Here is a 15,433-nt window from a genome sequence, read left to right as displayed (position 1 = left end):
TACCAACGTAGTGGATCCTAAACCTGGCTCATCACTGCTCATACATTCCGTTCATTCAGCAAGTGCTTACTTCACACTCCTCTGTGCTAGCACTGTTCTTGGTTCTGGGCATACAATGATGGTCAGGACAGCTATGGTCCTCACTCCTGGGTCTGCTCAGCACCGAGAACAGTGCACTGTAAGGGACAGGGTGTCTGGGGAAGAGTGGGGAGGGCTGAGAAGGAAAATCTTGTGCTTAGACCCGGATAAGATGTCCATTCGTGCTGCTTTAACAGAATACCATAAACTGGATAGCTGATAAACAACAGACATGCATTTCTCACAGTACTAGAGGCTGGGAAGCCCACGGTCCACAGGCTCTGAGATGGGATGGAGCTTGAGATGTTTAAGAGTTTGCTGAGCATAGTGAACATGGGGGAAGAGGAAGAAGCTGTGATTAGTGGGGTAGGACAAGGCTGGGTCATGTAAGGACTTACAGGTGGTGGTAAGGAGTACGGATTTTTCAAAAACTTAACAGTCAGTCAGCACATCATCAAATTTAGCTTTTTAAAAGGGCAATTCTTTGTTGTTGTTGTTGTTGTTGTTGTTGTTGTTTTAATATAGATTCTTGAGACTAAGATTCTGATAAGCCAGATCTGAAGGTGGACCAGCACAGTTACTGGCCAGTTCCTGCATCTGAGAATTAGCTCCTTCCATTGTATTAATGACCCTCTTGAAACCCTCTGGGCGAGAATGAAAGGGGAGGGCATTGTTACTCATTGTTACCCAAATTTTAACCACAAACACAAAAGATTTTACATAAAAATGCTCTTGTGATTATCTCTGAGGAGACCATAGCTCAGGTTAGTGAAGTTTGGAAAAAATACAAAACCATCAAGGTCTTCTGTTGATGAAGCTGGAGAATTCATCTCCTCCCCTAGTCAAGCTGGTCACCCCAGCAAGGTATACCCAACCACACTTAAGCTACCCCATACAAATGAGAATCTTTTCTAGTTGCACCACAGGCTGATAATCCAGAGGGTGGTAATCAGTGAGTCAGTTGCCAACCTCACAGAAATGCGACAAATGAGGACTCCAGGGGATGGACCTGGGACTGGTAGCCCAAAATTGCCTTTAATGACCTGGAAGGCTAGGATCTGGTTGTTGTTGTCATCATTTAACTTCATGCTACCAGTCTTCACCCATAGCGGATAAAATGACGTGGAGGAACAGAACAGGGTCAGCACACACCTGGCGAACAAAACACATGACCTAAATGTTAGCTGGCCACCAGCCATCAAAGTGTCTCAGGGATTTCACAAGCATTCACATGCCTGGGCCTTCCCAACCAGTAGTTGAGGCTTGCATTCGACAGACAGAGCTCTTAATATTAGCACAAGGAAACCTGGCCAGGAATGCTGGCTCTGCCTTCTTACTACTTGTGTGAACGGAGGTCAGTCACTTGGCCTCTCTGGTCTCTCTTGACTTATGTGGGCAGTAGGAAAGGTAAACGTGGCCTTGCCAACATCACGGGGTTATATTTTGAGTCCCGAAGGAAGTAATGTGTATGAAAGGGACTTGGAAAGGGTAGAGTGCCACATAAAACACTTTGTTATAAGCACTGGAAAGTGTGTGGCATTAGGAAGTCCAACAGAGAGTTGATGTAGATGATGAAAGGATAAAAGGGCAAAAATTCTAAAAGACAGGCTATAGGAACTGAGATAATTCCACATGAAACAGAAAAGGCTGAGAACTACATTTCACCCTGTGACTGGTTCTTGCTCAGACTGTCATGACTAACTTCTTCATGTCTCCTGAGGAGAGAATGAAACAAAATGCATAATAAAAGGGGAGTGTTCTCTATCTATGAAGAATGTCTTGCAAGAATATTAAACACCAGAATGTGTTACTAAAGCAAGTTTTATATTCTTTCTTTAATGACCTTCGGAGAGATTTGTACCTGAGTGTGAACAAGTGGCTTAAAGGTGATTCTGGCTGAAGACAAGGGAAGGGACTCTAGTGGTTTCCCTTTTTTTAGTTTTTGGAATTAAATTCACAAGAATTTTCAGGCCGTAAGCTACATAAAGACAGGGAGTTCTGTTCACTGATATATCTCAAGACCCTAGCATAGTCCAAGGTGTATACCAGGTACTTAATAAATATTCACTGAATGGATTAACAAAACGCCATGAGGTTGTCCTGGTATTTGAAGGTGAGATAGGCCCATCTCTGTGTATTCACTTGCTCTCTGCTTCATCTGTGAGACAGGCCCATCCCTGTGTATTCAGTTGCTCTCTAGTTCATCTGTCTAAGTCAGCCCCAACCCCAGCCCCAGCATGTTGTGGGCTGGCTCCATACATCACAGCGGTGGCTTCCAGATTCCAGAGAATTTGCTCGGAGTGGTGGAGTCAGGCCCACTCTAGCTCTACTGGAACCACCCAGCTTTTACGTAGGAGATCTACATGTTTGGTTTCCAGATATCGTTTTCCATTTTGGGGGTAACATTCCATTCAAGTTTCTATTACATGAGAGAGCTCTGTGATGACAAGCCCGACATGCAGGAAAAGCAAGGAAATAGGTCTCCTGATCAGGCACCTTCTCCCCTAGAATTTCTGAATAACAGATGAAGGGACTAAAATGGTCATTCTGGTCGTCTTTGGTGTCTCTTGTTTCATAAAATCCAGAGAGAAGAAAGGAATCTAGATTGTTCTTGTTTTCCTCTTTTTGAAGTTTCCACTGGCTGTTGCTTAAATAATCATATTTTTTAAAAGCAAAGTTGCTAATTCTAAAAGACTAGGAGTTGCCAGGTCTCTGGGGAGGCTCTGATTATGTGCTTACAAGACCAGTGACTAAAACTATTCTGCTATCCAGTGGTGATTGCATTGTAACCACAATGTTTTCTCAGGTACAACAGCCCATGGGCAGAAACTTGCATTCTAGTTAAATATTAGGACCTAAGAACGATCTGCATCTAGGCCTATTATTAGCATCAGGAGAAGTAGACCTGCTAATGACTCGTTCCAAAGGCCCAGGTTGCCAGCAGACACCTTCTTTAACTCCATCCCCAGATAAAAAGGAGTACACAGATCTGGACCACCCTCCAGTGTAGGGGGTGGGGGTGGGGGTGGGGATGGGGGTGGTAAAGAGACCTCTTTGAAGGGCCTTAGGATTGGCCAACAATCAAACAGGTTAGAAGTTCAGTTCGATTGTTGATGGCTTGTCCCCATCCTGGAATCATAAGCGTCACTTCCTAGCCTATCTGAGCTTACCTTTTACCTCTGTCATCAAAGGTCCAGTAACCCAAACAGTCACCATGGGAAACAACAATTAGATGTGCAGTGCACATCCTGCTTTTCAGAACATGTTTTTCGTCCTCTTCCTTTGAATCATCACAATACTCTGGCTGAGGGCAGCTGAGGCAGGCGTGCCCAGCCCCGATGTAAAGAGATTCACAGAGGTTAAGTGTCTTATCTAGTTCACAGGCTAGGGTAGGTGCTGGGAGCATAAGTGATGGAGTCAGACTGCTCAGCACTTCCACTTAATTAGCTCTGTGGCGTGGGCTTTGGCGACTCAGTTTCTTCACCTGCAAGGTGAAAGAGTAACGACATCTGCTTCATGGGGTGGTTGGTAGACTAAGAGATAAGGAAACAGAGTCAGCAGAGTGTTTAGTACCCTTGAATGCTCACTAAATACTAGCCATTCTTATTGCTATTGAGAACATTATTGTGTGGAGAGCCACCACCGAGCCTAATTCCTAATCTAGTGCTTTTCCCACCGCATAGTGCTCCCTCTACCCCTACCACTCTTCTTACTCAAAATAGTGAAAACTTAAAGTCTTTCTAGACATTTTTGGCTTTTTGGCTGCTAAAATTCTGAGCAGGCATGAGGGGACGTGATGTTTCTACATCTTTTGACGTATAGTTAAGAAGTATCATCAGATATGGGGAAAGAAGAGCCTGTCTCCCATGGTTGCCACCTAAGGCTTGAGTGGTGTGAGTGTTGCAAGCATAGCTGGCTCCTCCCAGCAGCAACCACCAACCCAAGATCAAGTCAAGCAGCAGGGGCGGAACTGGTAAGGGGATCTGGGGTCTTCTTACCGTGAGTCTTTTCAGTATGCTATGTGTTATATATATATCACTGTATTTAATCCTCAATACACCCTATGAGAGATGTATAATAATTTTGACCACTTTATAGATGAGGAAACTGAGGCACAGAGAAATCATTAACTTGGTTAAGAACACACAGCCAGGAACTGTCAGAGTTAAGATTTGAATCCAGGACCTAGGATTTGAACTCATGTCATATGGGCCTCCAGAGCTCATAATGTTAACCACAAGAAACGGTGACAATTCTTATCAAGATTATTCAGTTGAAATATGAAAATTTTCCCCTTTGTTTGGCTTATATGCTGCAAAACAGCTCCTCTGACAAATGGATGCACTGACTTGCCCTGTCCTTTCTCAATATAAGAATAAAGCTTCCATGGGATGTCTGGCATTATTTGGAAGAAGGAAAATTGTTTCCTGTAAACTAGTAAGGTAAGCAGTCTAGTGATGCATGCTTAAAAAAATACAGGAATTCCTTAGTTATAGCTTTTGTACAATTAAACATGTAAGCTGAAAGATTTAAAATCTAAGAGCATAAGAAGGTGTGCTCTGGAATGGAGATTTTGTTTCCAGCCTTAATGACCAGACTATCACTTATTAATCTGGACCCCAGGTTGACATGTACCTTGTCTTAATAGAGATAAATAATGCATTGATTACCTTTTATTTTTTGCCAGCAATGGTAAAGTGATCTGTAGGTTTGACATGATGTGTTTCTACTAGAAAGACTTCATTTCTCCACTGTATTCATTTTAAATGGGACAAAATTTGTGTTGTCTATCATTTCCTTATTGAGAAATAGACAATTAAGGAATGTTATTTCATTAAGACTGTCACTGAAACAAAATGCTGATTCCAATAAGCATTTCTGTATACGTTGTCTTTTTTTGCTGAAATCTTTTTGGCATGTTCTTATTCATTTGCAGAAGCTGAGAGGTGAAAAAAAAAAAGAAAAGTAAAGAAACCCATATGCAAAAATATAATGCCATTGCCACTATCGAGAAAAGATAATGGCAGAGGAAAAAGGAGAGCCACAGAGTCATAGCGGTTAAAATCTCTTAAGGGGTGGGAGGTGGGAAAGGGCTTCCACTGAGGCTGCCTGTTTTGGCTACTCTCAGCTCCAGTGCAATAGGCATGGAAGGCAGCCTGGAGGTTTCCACCCACATTGAACTTTCTTTATTCCACAAATGCACTTTGCTTCCTCCCACCTTGGGGCCTTTCCACACTGACTTTTTCTCCCCTGAATGATCTGTCCACTGTCCTTCCCCTAATCTTTGCACATCCTTCAGATCTCTGCTTAGAGAAGCATTACTCAACCTCCTAGATTCAATTATGTCCTTTGTCCTTTTTCTTCTTTGGGGTCAAACATTGTCATTATTTGCAATTATGTATTTGTGTGATTGACTACAAGCTCCATGGGGTGGGGACCAGACCTGATTTTAGGCACCTTTAGATGCCCAGGGTTTGGGGCTCTCACTTCTGTACTTAGTAGATGCTTAAGAAATATCTGTTGAATTGTGATAGTTCACCCTAAAGGGAACCCGAGAACCCTCTGCTTAAGCCAGTGTTGCTGCTGCTGCAAAATAAGATTATATAGGTCTGGGTCTTACTTGTCCAGATTATTTGTGCTAATGAAACACGACTGTGGTTGCACATTGGACTGGTGTGAAGCAATGCTTTTTTCAGGCTTCACAACAACTTTGATTGGCATAATCTGGGCTTGGTTTATAGCCTCTAGGATCACCAGATTCATAGTGAGATGCTGAATATAGGGAGGCATTTATCAGTTTTCTCAGCACACAGGGGCACCTTTAAGAAAGGCTTGGCTGGATGGCAGAGTTGGCAATTATCCTGATTATCACTGAGGCACACATGTCCTATGCCATTTGAGCTCAGGATCCACACTCTCCTGTGTGTCTACACTTAAGGGCAATTCTGATGCTTCTTGGTTTCTCACTCCAGTATCAGTATTAGAATGAAAGTGAGTGAAAATGATATTACAATAGAAATAGCAATGATGTTCAAAACTGTTTCTTAATAAATCAAAATGCAAACATTAACAAATTATTTGTGACATGACTCAAGGCTGATTGTGATTCTCAGTCCATACTGTTGGGAAAAAAAGCTAAAAACCACTCAGAGAGGGGACACTGAGGGCAAGCCAGGACCCTCAGATTGCTTCCCTTTCTCCTTGCAGCGTAGCAGGGGCAAGCCTCCTATATGGCTCCTCTGCTTCGTTCCTCTTTTACTTACTGGGTCTGGATTCAGGACAAAGCAAATCAGAATCTGGGACCATTTGCTACTCTTTTAATAACCCTGATACATCATGGAGCGCTCCATTTACTTAAGCATTTTGACAACTATTTTAAAGAAAGGCGTTCAGTTTTTAATCAGAATTAGCTCAGGTGCCTAAAAGTAGAGATCATGATACATCTCTGTATTTAACTGCCGCATTCCCTCTTCCTCCCTTCCTCCCCTCCCCAGCACAGTATCTTACTCTGTAAATACCTCTGGAGTTTTTGTTTGTCTCTACTTCTTTTTTTCCCCCCTCACTTCTTCACTCCAGGAAGGATACTGTGGGGTTGGTTTCTCTTATTACAGGGCCTATTATATGCTGGCTTTGTGCCAACCTGGTCACTCTAGCCATAACATGGGCCTAGAAAGCCCTAGAACTCAAATTCTCCCTTCATCTACGAAGGGGTATGTCCATGACAGTCCCTTGTCCCCTTCCCTTTGAAAGCCCTGACTTCAGCTTTCATCTTTTCAGAAATGCCAAAGAAGAGATGAAGTTGGCCAAGGCGATCTGTTTCTTCTTTAGTGAGCTGAGCCAGGCTCCCAGTCCTCAAAGAGCTGTTCCCTTTCCGGAACTGGATTTTCCTGTATGAATGATGTAGTATCCAGAGCACTGTACTTGGAGTCAGAAGACCCCGTTGCAAGTTTGGACACCACTACTTACCAGCTGTGCGACTTAGGCAAGTTACTTTAGTTTTCTGAGCTTACTACGTATCCTCAGGATGTCTGGCTTGAAGTGAGTCTGCCTAGACTTTGTTCCATTATCACTCTTAAAAGGGAGGGAGGGAGGGAGGGAGAGAAGGGGAGAGGGGGAGAGAGAGAGAGAGAGAGAGAAGGAGAGAGATTATGGTAAGTATCTACTGACCTGTCCAGCGGGGGTTCAGGGAAGGCCTCCCAGGACTGGCCCCAGGCACCTTCCTGAGAGCCTGCCACTGTTCCTTGCCCCTGCCCCAACCCACCTTCGGCGCACCGCGGGCTTGAAGTGGTGCAGCTCTTACGGGAGGTGTGAGTTGTTAGAAAGCTCCGTATAATTCCAGAATGTCAGTCACTCCCATTTACTCTAACGTGCTTTTCCAATGGGCCAGGCAAGCCCGCCCCTCCTTAGTGGGGTCCCCTCCCCCAATCGACCCCCACTCAGCCTTCTCCTTCGGGAAAGGTAGCAGCCGAAGATCGTGAGGCTCATCCTCACCTAGGCCGCCCCAGCCTGCGTCCTGTTCTCTGCGCCCAGCTCGCCCGGCACTTGGGCGTCCAGGAGCTCCCCCTCCGGGCGGCGCACTGCGGCCGCCGGCGGGGTTGGTAGCAGCGCCCACCGCGGGGCGGCCCCGGTTACTCGCCCGCCCGCCCGCCCGTCCGCCCACGTGCGTGGAGAGGAGCGAAGCGCAACCAGTCGCCGTGCCAGCGCTTGCCGCGGGTGGATGCCTCACCTCGGAGGTCAGCGGGGGCCGTAACCCGAGCCCCGCTGCCACGACCCATATTTGCATAATTCGGTCCCCCCTCCCTTCTTTCGGACTCAGGGCTGGAGATGCGAGTCGGGCTCCCCGAGGTGCCGTCTTGCCGGTGGTCAGCGCGGGGGCCGCGGGACCGGCCGGAGCGCAGGAGGAGCGGGCTGGCGCACGTGGTAAGAGAGTAGCTTTCTTTTCTTTTATCTTTTTTTTTTTTTAAAGAAATGGGACTTTTCACTTTTTTTGCCAAGGGTAGGGTACCTACAAGGGTTCTAATCTTGTTGTGATTTCCTTCCTTTTCCCTTTTATTTTTATTTCCAATTGGAAAAGAGCGCCCAGAGCGAGCGAGAAACTTTCCGAATTTTTTCTCTGGGTGTTTGAAGTCAGAAAAATGTCCAGCCGCGGGAGAACCGATTTCGCGGCGGGCAAGGGGAGAAGCGGCGCTCGGCAGGAGGGGCAGAGGCCGCTCACCGCCGCCCCGGGCCCTGACCACAGCGCGCGGGGCCAGGCGGCAGCGGGCTCACAGCGGCGGCGGCCGCGGCAGGTGAGCGGCGGGAAAGCCGCTTGCAGCGCCGCGTTTCCTCCACGGCGTGGCGCCGTGGCTTTCGCCCTCCCCGGCCCCCACGAGGCTGAAGCTGTCCTGGCCGGCGGCGGGACAAGGGCAGGGCCTGCCCTCGTGCTCTATCCCGGGCCTTGGGGGCTTTGGGGCAGAAGGAGGGCTAGCGGGAGGCCCCTATCCCTGTTGTAGCACCTGGGCCCAGCCTCCCACAGAGCCTGGGCCAGGCTCGGAGCGCTCCTGGTGCAGGCCGGGGTGATCCAGGAGGTAGGAGCGGTGTGTGCAGCCAGCCAGAACCCGTCGCTATCTGGACCTCTGAAAAGTTTTTTAAAAATGTTTTGGGAACTAAGGAGAAAGGTACCCACCCGGCTCAGTTTTTGTTTGTTAGTTTGTTTGTTTGTTTGTTTTTGTTTGTTTTTTACTCACAAAGGGAAAAGCGTGTAGGGTGATGGAAACTCGAAGCTAGCGTCACTGTTTGCTGTCACTCTGGCCCTCGCTGGCCTCCTCGAGGTGGCTCTTGGCCAAGGAAAGGAAGAATATTCCTCCTTATGTGTGTGTTCTGGAGTAGGGCTCGGTGCAGGCTTTCGTGGGTGGGGAACTACGGTGGCAGCCAGTCCAGTCAGTGAAGCTGAGGATGGGTGTCTTCGCAGAGCACCCTGTCCAGCAAACCCAGACGCCCGCTCCGCCGACCCGGCAGTCTGTGGGCAAGGCGGGCTCACGGGCGCGCTGTCAACACGGAGGTGTGTAGCGTAAGGTGTGCGAGCCAGTGTGTGAAGAAGGCGGCGGGGGCAGGAGTGTGCGTAGCGGAAGTGTGTGTCTGAGTGTAAGTGTGTGTTTGTGTGTGTGTTGTGTGGCGGGGCAGGGTGAGTGTCCAAGCTTCCATCTGGACGCTCCCACACAGGCTACCGCCCAGACGCGCCGGGAAGGGCGCCGGCTTCGCGCAGCAGCTGAAGGGGGGCGGGGAGCGCGCGGGCTAGAGGAAGGGGGGTGTCTGCGGCTGAGGATTTCTCTCGAAGGTCCCCGCAGTTATCTGCTCCTCCTAGGGTCTACCACCCCTGCCCCAAGTGCCCAAAATACTTAAACAAACAAACAACCCAAAACCTGTTCCGTTTTCGCTCCTGTATAAATAGAACAGACTTTCCAAAAAAGCAATACCGCATTCACTCTTATCACCAGCCACTTCTTTCCACCAAGTAATTCAGAAAAAAGCAGTCAGCTTCCGTGAATGCATGCCGCTTTTTCTCTCTCTCTCTCTCTCTCTCTCTCTCTTCGCTGCCTCCTTTTGCTTGCGGTTTTGAGCTGCCAAGAAAGTGAGTAGGGGTTTGACTGTAGTGTCTCGGCTTCGCTCGGTTTCTTTCCGAAGTTTAATTTTCCGGAATGGCTCCCAAACAAGGGCTGGGGAGGCGGAGCTGCCGGCACCGGATTTTCGCCTTTTTTGGAAAGTCCCGGAGAACCGGAATTCCTCCCCTACCCGGAGGCCGCACCGCAGCTGGGACCTGCTCGCTCTCCCACAGTGGCCTGGGCTGGACTCGCAGCGAGCCCCATCCCTGCCGGACCCTGAGCTCTGGATCAGGGCTTCGGCTCGGTCCGCACTCCCCAGACCCCCGTGGATCCTCGCAGGCTGCAAGCCGGGAGTCGCGAGCCCGGAGGAGCCCGCGCCGCCAAGCCCCTGTGCAAACCGGCCATGTGACGGCAAAAGCTGCCTGGCCCAGCCCTGTTCCTCAGTCCATATATGGGCAGTGACGTCACGGGCATTGAGGACCTGCCCATAAATACTTAGAGCAACACTTTCCGTCTAACCGAGAGAGCAGCAATTGATTAATAGCTCGGCGAGGGGACACACTGACTGTTTTAGTAACACTACACCAGCAACTCCTGGCTTCCCAGCCGGAACACAGGAGAGAGTCAGTGGCAAATAGCCATTTTGCTTCTTGAAAAAACAGCAACTTGTTTGCTAGTTTTATTTCCATTGGATTTTTTTTTTTGGAAGGGGGTAGTTGCCTTTTAAGTGTGGAGGGCAAAAGGAGATACCAACCTAGGCTCAGTCCAGTCCCTCTCCAAAACGGCTTCTCTGACACTCCAGGTAGCGAGGGAGTTGGGTCTCCAGGTTGTGCGAGGAGCAAATGATGACCGCCAAGGCCGTAGACAAAATCCCAGTAACTCTCAGTGGTTTTGTGCACCAGCTGTCTGACAACATCTACCCGGTGGAGGACCTCGCCGCCACGTCGGTGACCATCTTCCCCAATGCCGAACTGGGAGGCCCCTTTGACCAGATGAACGGAGTGGCCGGAGGTAAGCCGCGTGCCCCTCTCGCGGGCCGGGACCCACGCAGCTCGGAAGTGGTGGGTGGGTTTTGGTGCGTGTGCAGGACCTGGAGGAGAGGGTTGGGGCGCGAGGTGGACGGTGTTGAGTGAACTGGCTTTAAAGAATGTAAGGAGGTGCCGGAGGTGTCCATGGGAGCGGGTACCCGGGCGTTGGAGCTGGGCGCGCTGGCAGATGCACCAGGTTGCCAGCGATCGGCCGTGCGTGCGCCGCGGAGCGCCCAGCCCCCGGTCGGCGCAGGGATGAGAGTAAGAGAGATGCCCCACCAGGCTTCGGGATTTGTGTGGGTCTTTCGGCCAGCGGCAGCCCCCGGCCTCCCCTCTCTCGGGGTAGAGGCAAAGTGACGGGAAAGTTCAGGGCTCTGGAGGAAAGCTGCGCGTCTGGAGAGTCGAGCGGAGGAAAAACACCAGAGGACAGCGTTCGCCGCTCCCTCCTGGGCAGAACCGACCCGGAGAAAATCTCGGAGTTCGCTCCCCGCGAGTCCTGCTTGCCGCTCGCGAAGTTGAGGGGGTTGGCCAGGCGCGGAGGAGGACGGGGGGAGGGCGGGCAGCTGCGGAAAGCTTACCCCTGGCTGCCGAGGGATGCCCGCTGGGCACCGGCGCCTCCAGTTTCCTTGGCGATACGGTGGAAAGTGGTCTCCCTGCAGTCTCCGCGTCTTCCTCGAAGCCTTGCCACTGGCTTTCGGCTGTGGCGAGGACACGCGAGTATCGGGCAAGGCTGAGAAGGTTGCGTGGGAAAGGAGACCTGTAGACTCCTATCTCAGAGCCAGATTCCCTCCAGCAGTCGTCAACTGAAGCGCAACGGGAGAGGGAGGGAAGGAAGGCACCTGGAATGGGGAGCAGCCGAGAAATCATGACACCCCTCTCGGGCTCCCCTCTCAGGCTGGCACCTTGGAGGCACTGGCTAGGATCAGTCTCCTGGGTGATGTCTGACACAGCAGTGGGACCCCCCAGGCAAAAGAGAGGGAGAGAAGTTACAGGCAGATGGGGAAATTTTAATATTGTTGTTGCTATTATTGGGTGTTTTATTGGGGACTGGAACTACAGATGGCTGTATGTGGGGGTTGGAAGTAGCTCATCCTGCTTTCCTGGAGGTAGTTTGAGTCCCAAACTGTCACTGGTTGCCACAGTAGGATCTTGGGTTAGCCTCTTCTTACTGTCTTTGGGCCACAATTCCTCCAACTGTTAGACTCTGTCCCAGCTCTACAGGGCTAGGATCCTGGGCCTTGGGATTGGACTCATGTGAGGGGGGGTGAGAAGGGATTCTTGGCTGCATTCTCATTGCTCCACCTCCATTTTTACTTTCCCCTTTCCAGATGGCATGATCAACATTGACATGACTGGAGAGAAGAGGTCCTTGGATCTCCCATATCATAGCAGCTTTGCTCCCGTCTCTGCACCCCGAAACCAAACCTTCACTTACATGGGCAAGTTCTCCATTGACCCCCAGTACCCTGGTGCTAGCTGCTACCCAGAAGGCATCATCAACATTGTGAGTGCAGGCATCCTGCAAGGGGTCACCTCCCCAGCTTCCACCACAGCCTCATCCAGCGTCACCTCTGCCTCCCCCAACCCACTGGCCACTGGACCCCTGGGTGTGTGCACCATGTCCCAGACCCAGCCTGATCTGGACCACCTCTACTCTCCACCACCGCCTCCTCCTTATTCTGGCTGTGCAGGAGACCTCTACCAGGACCCCTCGGCATTCCTGTCAGTAGCCACCACCTCCACCTCCTCTTCTCTGGCCTACCCGCCACCTCCTTCCTACCCGTCCCCCAAGCCAGCCACGGACCCGGGTCTCTTCCCCATGATCCCAGACTATCCTGGATTTTTCCCATCACAGTGCCAGAGAGACCTACATGGTACAGCTGGCCCAGACCGCAAGCCCTTTCCCTGCCCGCTGGACTCCCTGCGAGTCCCCCCTCCACTCACTCCACTCTCCACCATCCGCAACTTTACCCTGGGGGGCCCAACTGCTGGGGCCACAGGGCCAGGGGCCAGTGGAGGCAGCGAGGGACCCCGGCTACCTGGCAGCAGCTCAGCAGCAGCTGCTGCCGCCGCCTATAACCCACATCATCTGCCGCTGCGGCCCATTCTGAGGCCTCGCAAGTACCCCAACAGGCCTAGCAAGACCCCAGTGCATGAGAGGCCCTACCCGTGCCCAGCAGAAGGCTGTGACCGGCGCTTCTCCCGCTCGGACGAGCTAACACGGCACATCCGAATCCACACTGGGCACAAGCCCTTCCAGTGTCGGATCTGCATGCGCAACTTCAGCCGCAGTGACCACCTCACTACCCATATCCGCACTCACACTGGCGAGAAGCCCTTTGCCTGTGATTACTGTGGCCGCAAGTTTGCCCGGAGTGACGAGAGGAAGCGCCACACCAAGATCCACCTGAGACAGAAGGAGCGCAAGAGCAGTGCCCCCTCCTCGTCGATGCCGGCCGCCTCCACTGCCTCTTGCACTGGGGGTGCTCCAGCCGGGGGAGCCCTATGCAGCAGCACCAGCAGCACTATTGGTGGAGGGTCCCTCGGCCCTTGCTCATCGCGGACCCGGACACCTTGAGATGAGACTCAGGCTGACATACCAACTCCTTAAGGCCCCAGAGGTCCTTCATCCACTCGTCCACTCGAGCTGCACGACAAACACTACCACCTTTCCTGCCCTTCCCTCATTTTGTTGGGCAAAGGGCCTTGGTGGAGCCTAGCACTGCCCCTCTTTCCACTTAGAAGCACGTCCTTCCTAAAACTTAGCTCACCTTAGTCTCTCTTAGGTGAGTTGACTATCACCCCAAGGTAACGGGAGGCTCAGAAAGGGGTTGGATGGGAGCCCCTGGTCTAGAGGGCTAAGGCCTGACCCTGCTTTAAAGGTTTGTTTGACTAGGTTTTGCTCCCCCTCTCTTATTTTGACTGGTTACAGGTTTTTGACTCTGGAGATCTGAGACTTTTTCTACAGTAGGTTGGGAGATGCTGATCCCTTCAAGTTGGGACAGCAAAAAGACAGAAGCGAAACTGATGTGCACTTTATGGCTTGGGACTGATTTGGGGGATGCTGTACAGTGAGTGAAGCATGGCCTTTATGCTGCATTCTGTGGCGCTAGAACAGTGAATCAAAGCTTATCTAGTCATCTCGACCCTTTAAGCAAATGTATTATAAACTCAGAGAACAGAAGTGCAATGTGATGGGAGGGACCTAGCAATATCTGCTCCTTTTTGAGTTGTTTGAGAAACATAAAGACTATTTTTTCAGTGTATATCCATTCAGATTTTGTGTATTTTTGATGTGCACTGTTCTCCAAGTTCTGAACCTTCGGGAAAAAAAAGTAAAGCAATTTATGATCTCTTGAAATGAGTCAGATGTTAACTTATTTAATGGGGGATGTACATATATTCTCTGAAACTAGGATGCATGCAGTTGTGTCGAAAGTGTCCTTGGTGCCTTGTGTGATGTAGACAATGTTACAGGGTCTGCATGTAAATGGGTTGCCTTACTATGGAAAAAAAAATCACTCCCTGGGTTTAGTATGGCTGTATACTTCTGCCTATTAATATTTGGAATTTTTTTTTAGAAAGTATATTTTTGTATGCTCTGTTTTGTGACTTAAAAGTGTTACCTTTGTAGTCGAATTGCAGAATGTAAATGTTACTGGAGCTGACTTGTTTGGTTATTAGCTCTTAATAGTTGTGGAAATATAAATGATTTATTCTAACACAAAACCACTAACTAAAGTTCAGATAATGGTTTATGACTGTAGTGTAAATAAATACTTTTCAACAATATTTTTGCTGCAGAAATTACTTATGAAAGGTTTACTGGGTGGGAATTAAACAGTACCCAGTGGATTTTAGTACTTTGAACAGAGCCAGGATCTCCAAGTTTTCTTTGTTAGCCTTTCAACACCAGCCCTCTTGCCCCAAAGCAATCTCCATTCATAATCAAACGCTAGCTTTCCGGGGATTTCCCCCATGCACTTGTGTAAAAGTGGGGAGGCGTTGTTTTGACTCATTGTTCCGTCCTCTATAACAGCCTATAGCTTCTCTCCGCTCCTGAGTGGGCCCCGGAAAATAAATACTTACAAACAAGTGCCCACTCGGAGACTACACATTTGTAGCTGCTTTCAGAACCCTGACCAGGGCCAGGAACTCAGACGAGATGTGGCTTTGTGGAAAGTGTGGTGGCGTGGTCAAGCTGGAAATGACTTTCAGGTTCCAGGATTAGTCTCATGACCACAGAAAACTTTTTGAAAAGCGCTATCACCACTTCAGATCAAAAATGCACTCAGACACTGCTGATGACAGCATTAATGAGTTGCCAAAGGAATTACCCCAGGACTCATTTCTCTCCAGCCTTATCTCCCCTATTACACCTATTCAGAAGGATCATTACTCTGCCATAGGTTTGGTGGGTCTAGAGACTATCAAAATACTCAGCTTTTTAGATGCTAGATATATACCAGCCTTAAGAAAATCTCAAGGAAAGACAATCTGAATTTTAAATAGCAAATATGGTCCTCCATGGTACTGGATAATAGTTAGCAAAAGAATACACTATAGAGATCATTTTACTGCAAGCCTTTTGTAGTGACCTTAAAATATAAATTCAGCCCCTCCAATAGTTAGCCATCTATTATACACATTGTCTTTGTGTTCTCTTTAATCTACAATTGGGCCTAAATATTATTTAAGTTCACTTCTGCTAGCTCCTTATAAAAGTGTAACATGTCGGAGTGCCCA

General features: G+C 49.5%; 1 protein-coding gene and 1 long non-coding RNA gene across 3 annotated transcripts; one reads left to right on the top strand and one right to left on the bottom strand.

Annotated features, from left to right (window-relative positions):
• Nucleotides 1–695: 695 nt before the first annotated feature.
• On the bottom strand, nt 696–7,687 carry LOC123617694 (uncharacterized). Its single transcript, XR_006725881.2, has 3 exons — nt 7,570–7,687; nt 7,045–7,149; nt 696–1,230 (listed from the first exon to the last, which is right to left on the bottom strand). It is a non-coding gene; the product is annotated as an uncharacterized LOC123617694 (long non-coding RNA).
• Nucleotides 7,688–7,775: 88 nt separating this feature from the next.
• EGR2 (early growth response 2) lies at nt 7,776–14,479 on the top strand. 2 transcript variants are annotated; one of them, XM_010957930.3, is made up of 3 exons: nt 7,776–7,998; nt 10,562–10,670; nt 12,016–14,479. In XM_010957930.3, exons 1-3 carry the CDS (start codon nt 7,903–7,905, stop codon nt 13,263–13,265), a joined length of 1,455 nt encoding a protein of 484 aa, XP_010956232.3. In that variant the 5' UTR covers nt 7,776–7,902; the 3' UTR covers nt 13,266–14,479. The 2 variants fall into 2 exon arrangements, with proteins under 2 accessions (XP_010956232.3, XP_074230175.1); XM_074374074.1 differs by lacking the exon at nt 7,776–7,998 and adding an exon at nt 9,857–10,461.
• The last annotated feature ends 954 nt before the right edge of the window (nt 14,480–15,433 follow it).

Source organism: Camelus bactrianus, chromosome 11 (assembly GCF_048773025.1).
Source record: "Camelus bactrianus isolate YW-2024 breed Bactrian camel chromosome 11, ASM4877302v1, whole genome shotgun sequence".
Taxonomy (NCBI): domain Eukaryota; kingdom Metazoa; phylum Chordata; class Mammalia; order Artiodactyla; family Camelidae; genus Camelus; species Camelus bactrianus.
The sequence above is the reverse complement of the archived record's forward strand: the minus strand, read 5'-3'. Positions and strand labels throughout refer to the sequence as shown.

Excerpts from the sequence above, each read along its gene's own strand:
- EGR2 (XM_010957930.3), top strand. The coding sequence starts at position 7,903 with ATGCGAGTCGGGCTCCCCGAGGTGCCGTCTTGCCGGTGGTCAGCGCGG. Across the intron at positions 7,999-10,561 it reads GGAGCGGGCTGGCGCACGTG|CTGTCTGACAACATCTACCC; the intron begins GTAAGAGAGTAG and ends TTTGTGCACCAG. Across the intron at positions 10,671-12,015 it reads GATGAACGGAGTGGCCGGAG|ATGGCATGATCAACATTGAC; the intron begins GTAAGCCGCGTG and ends TCCCCTTTCCAG.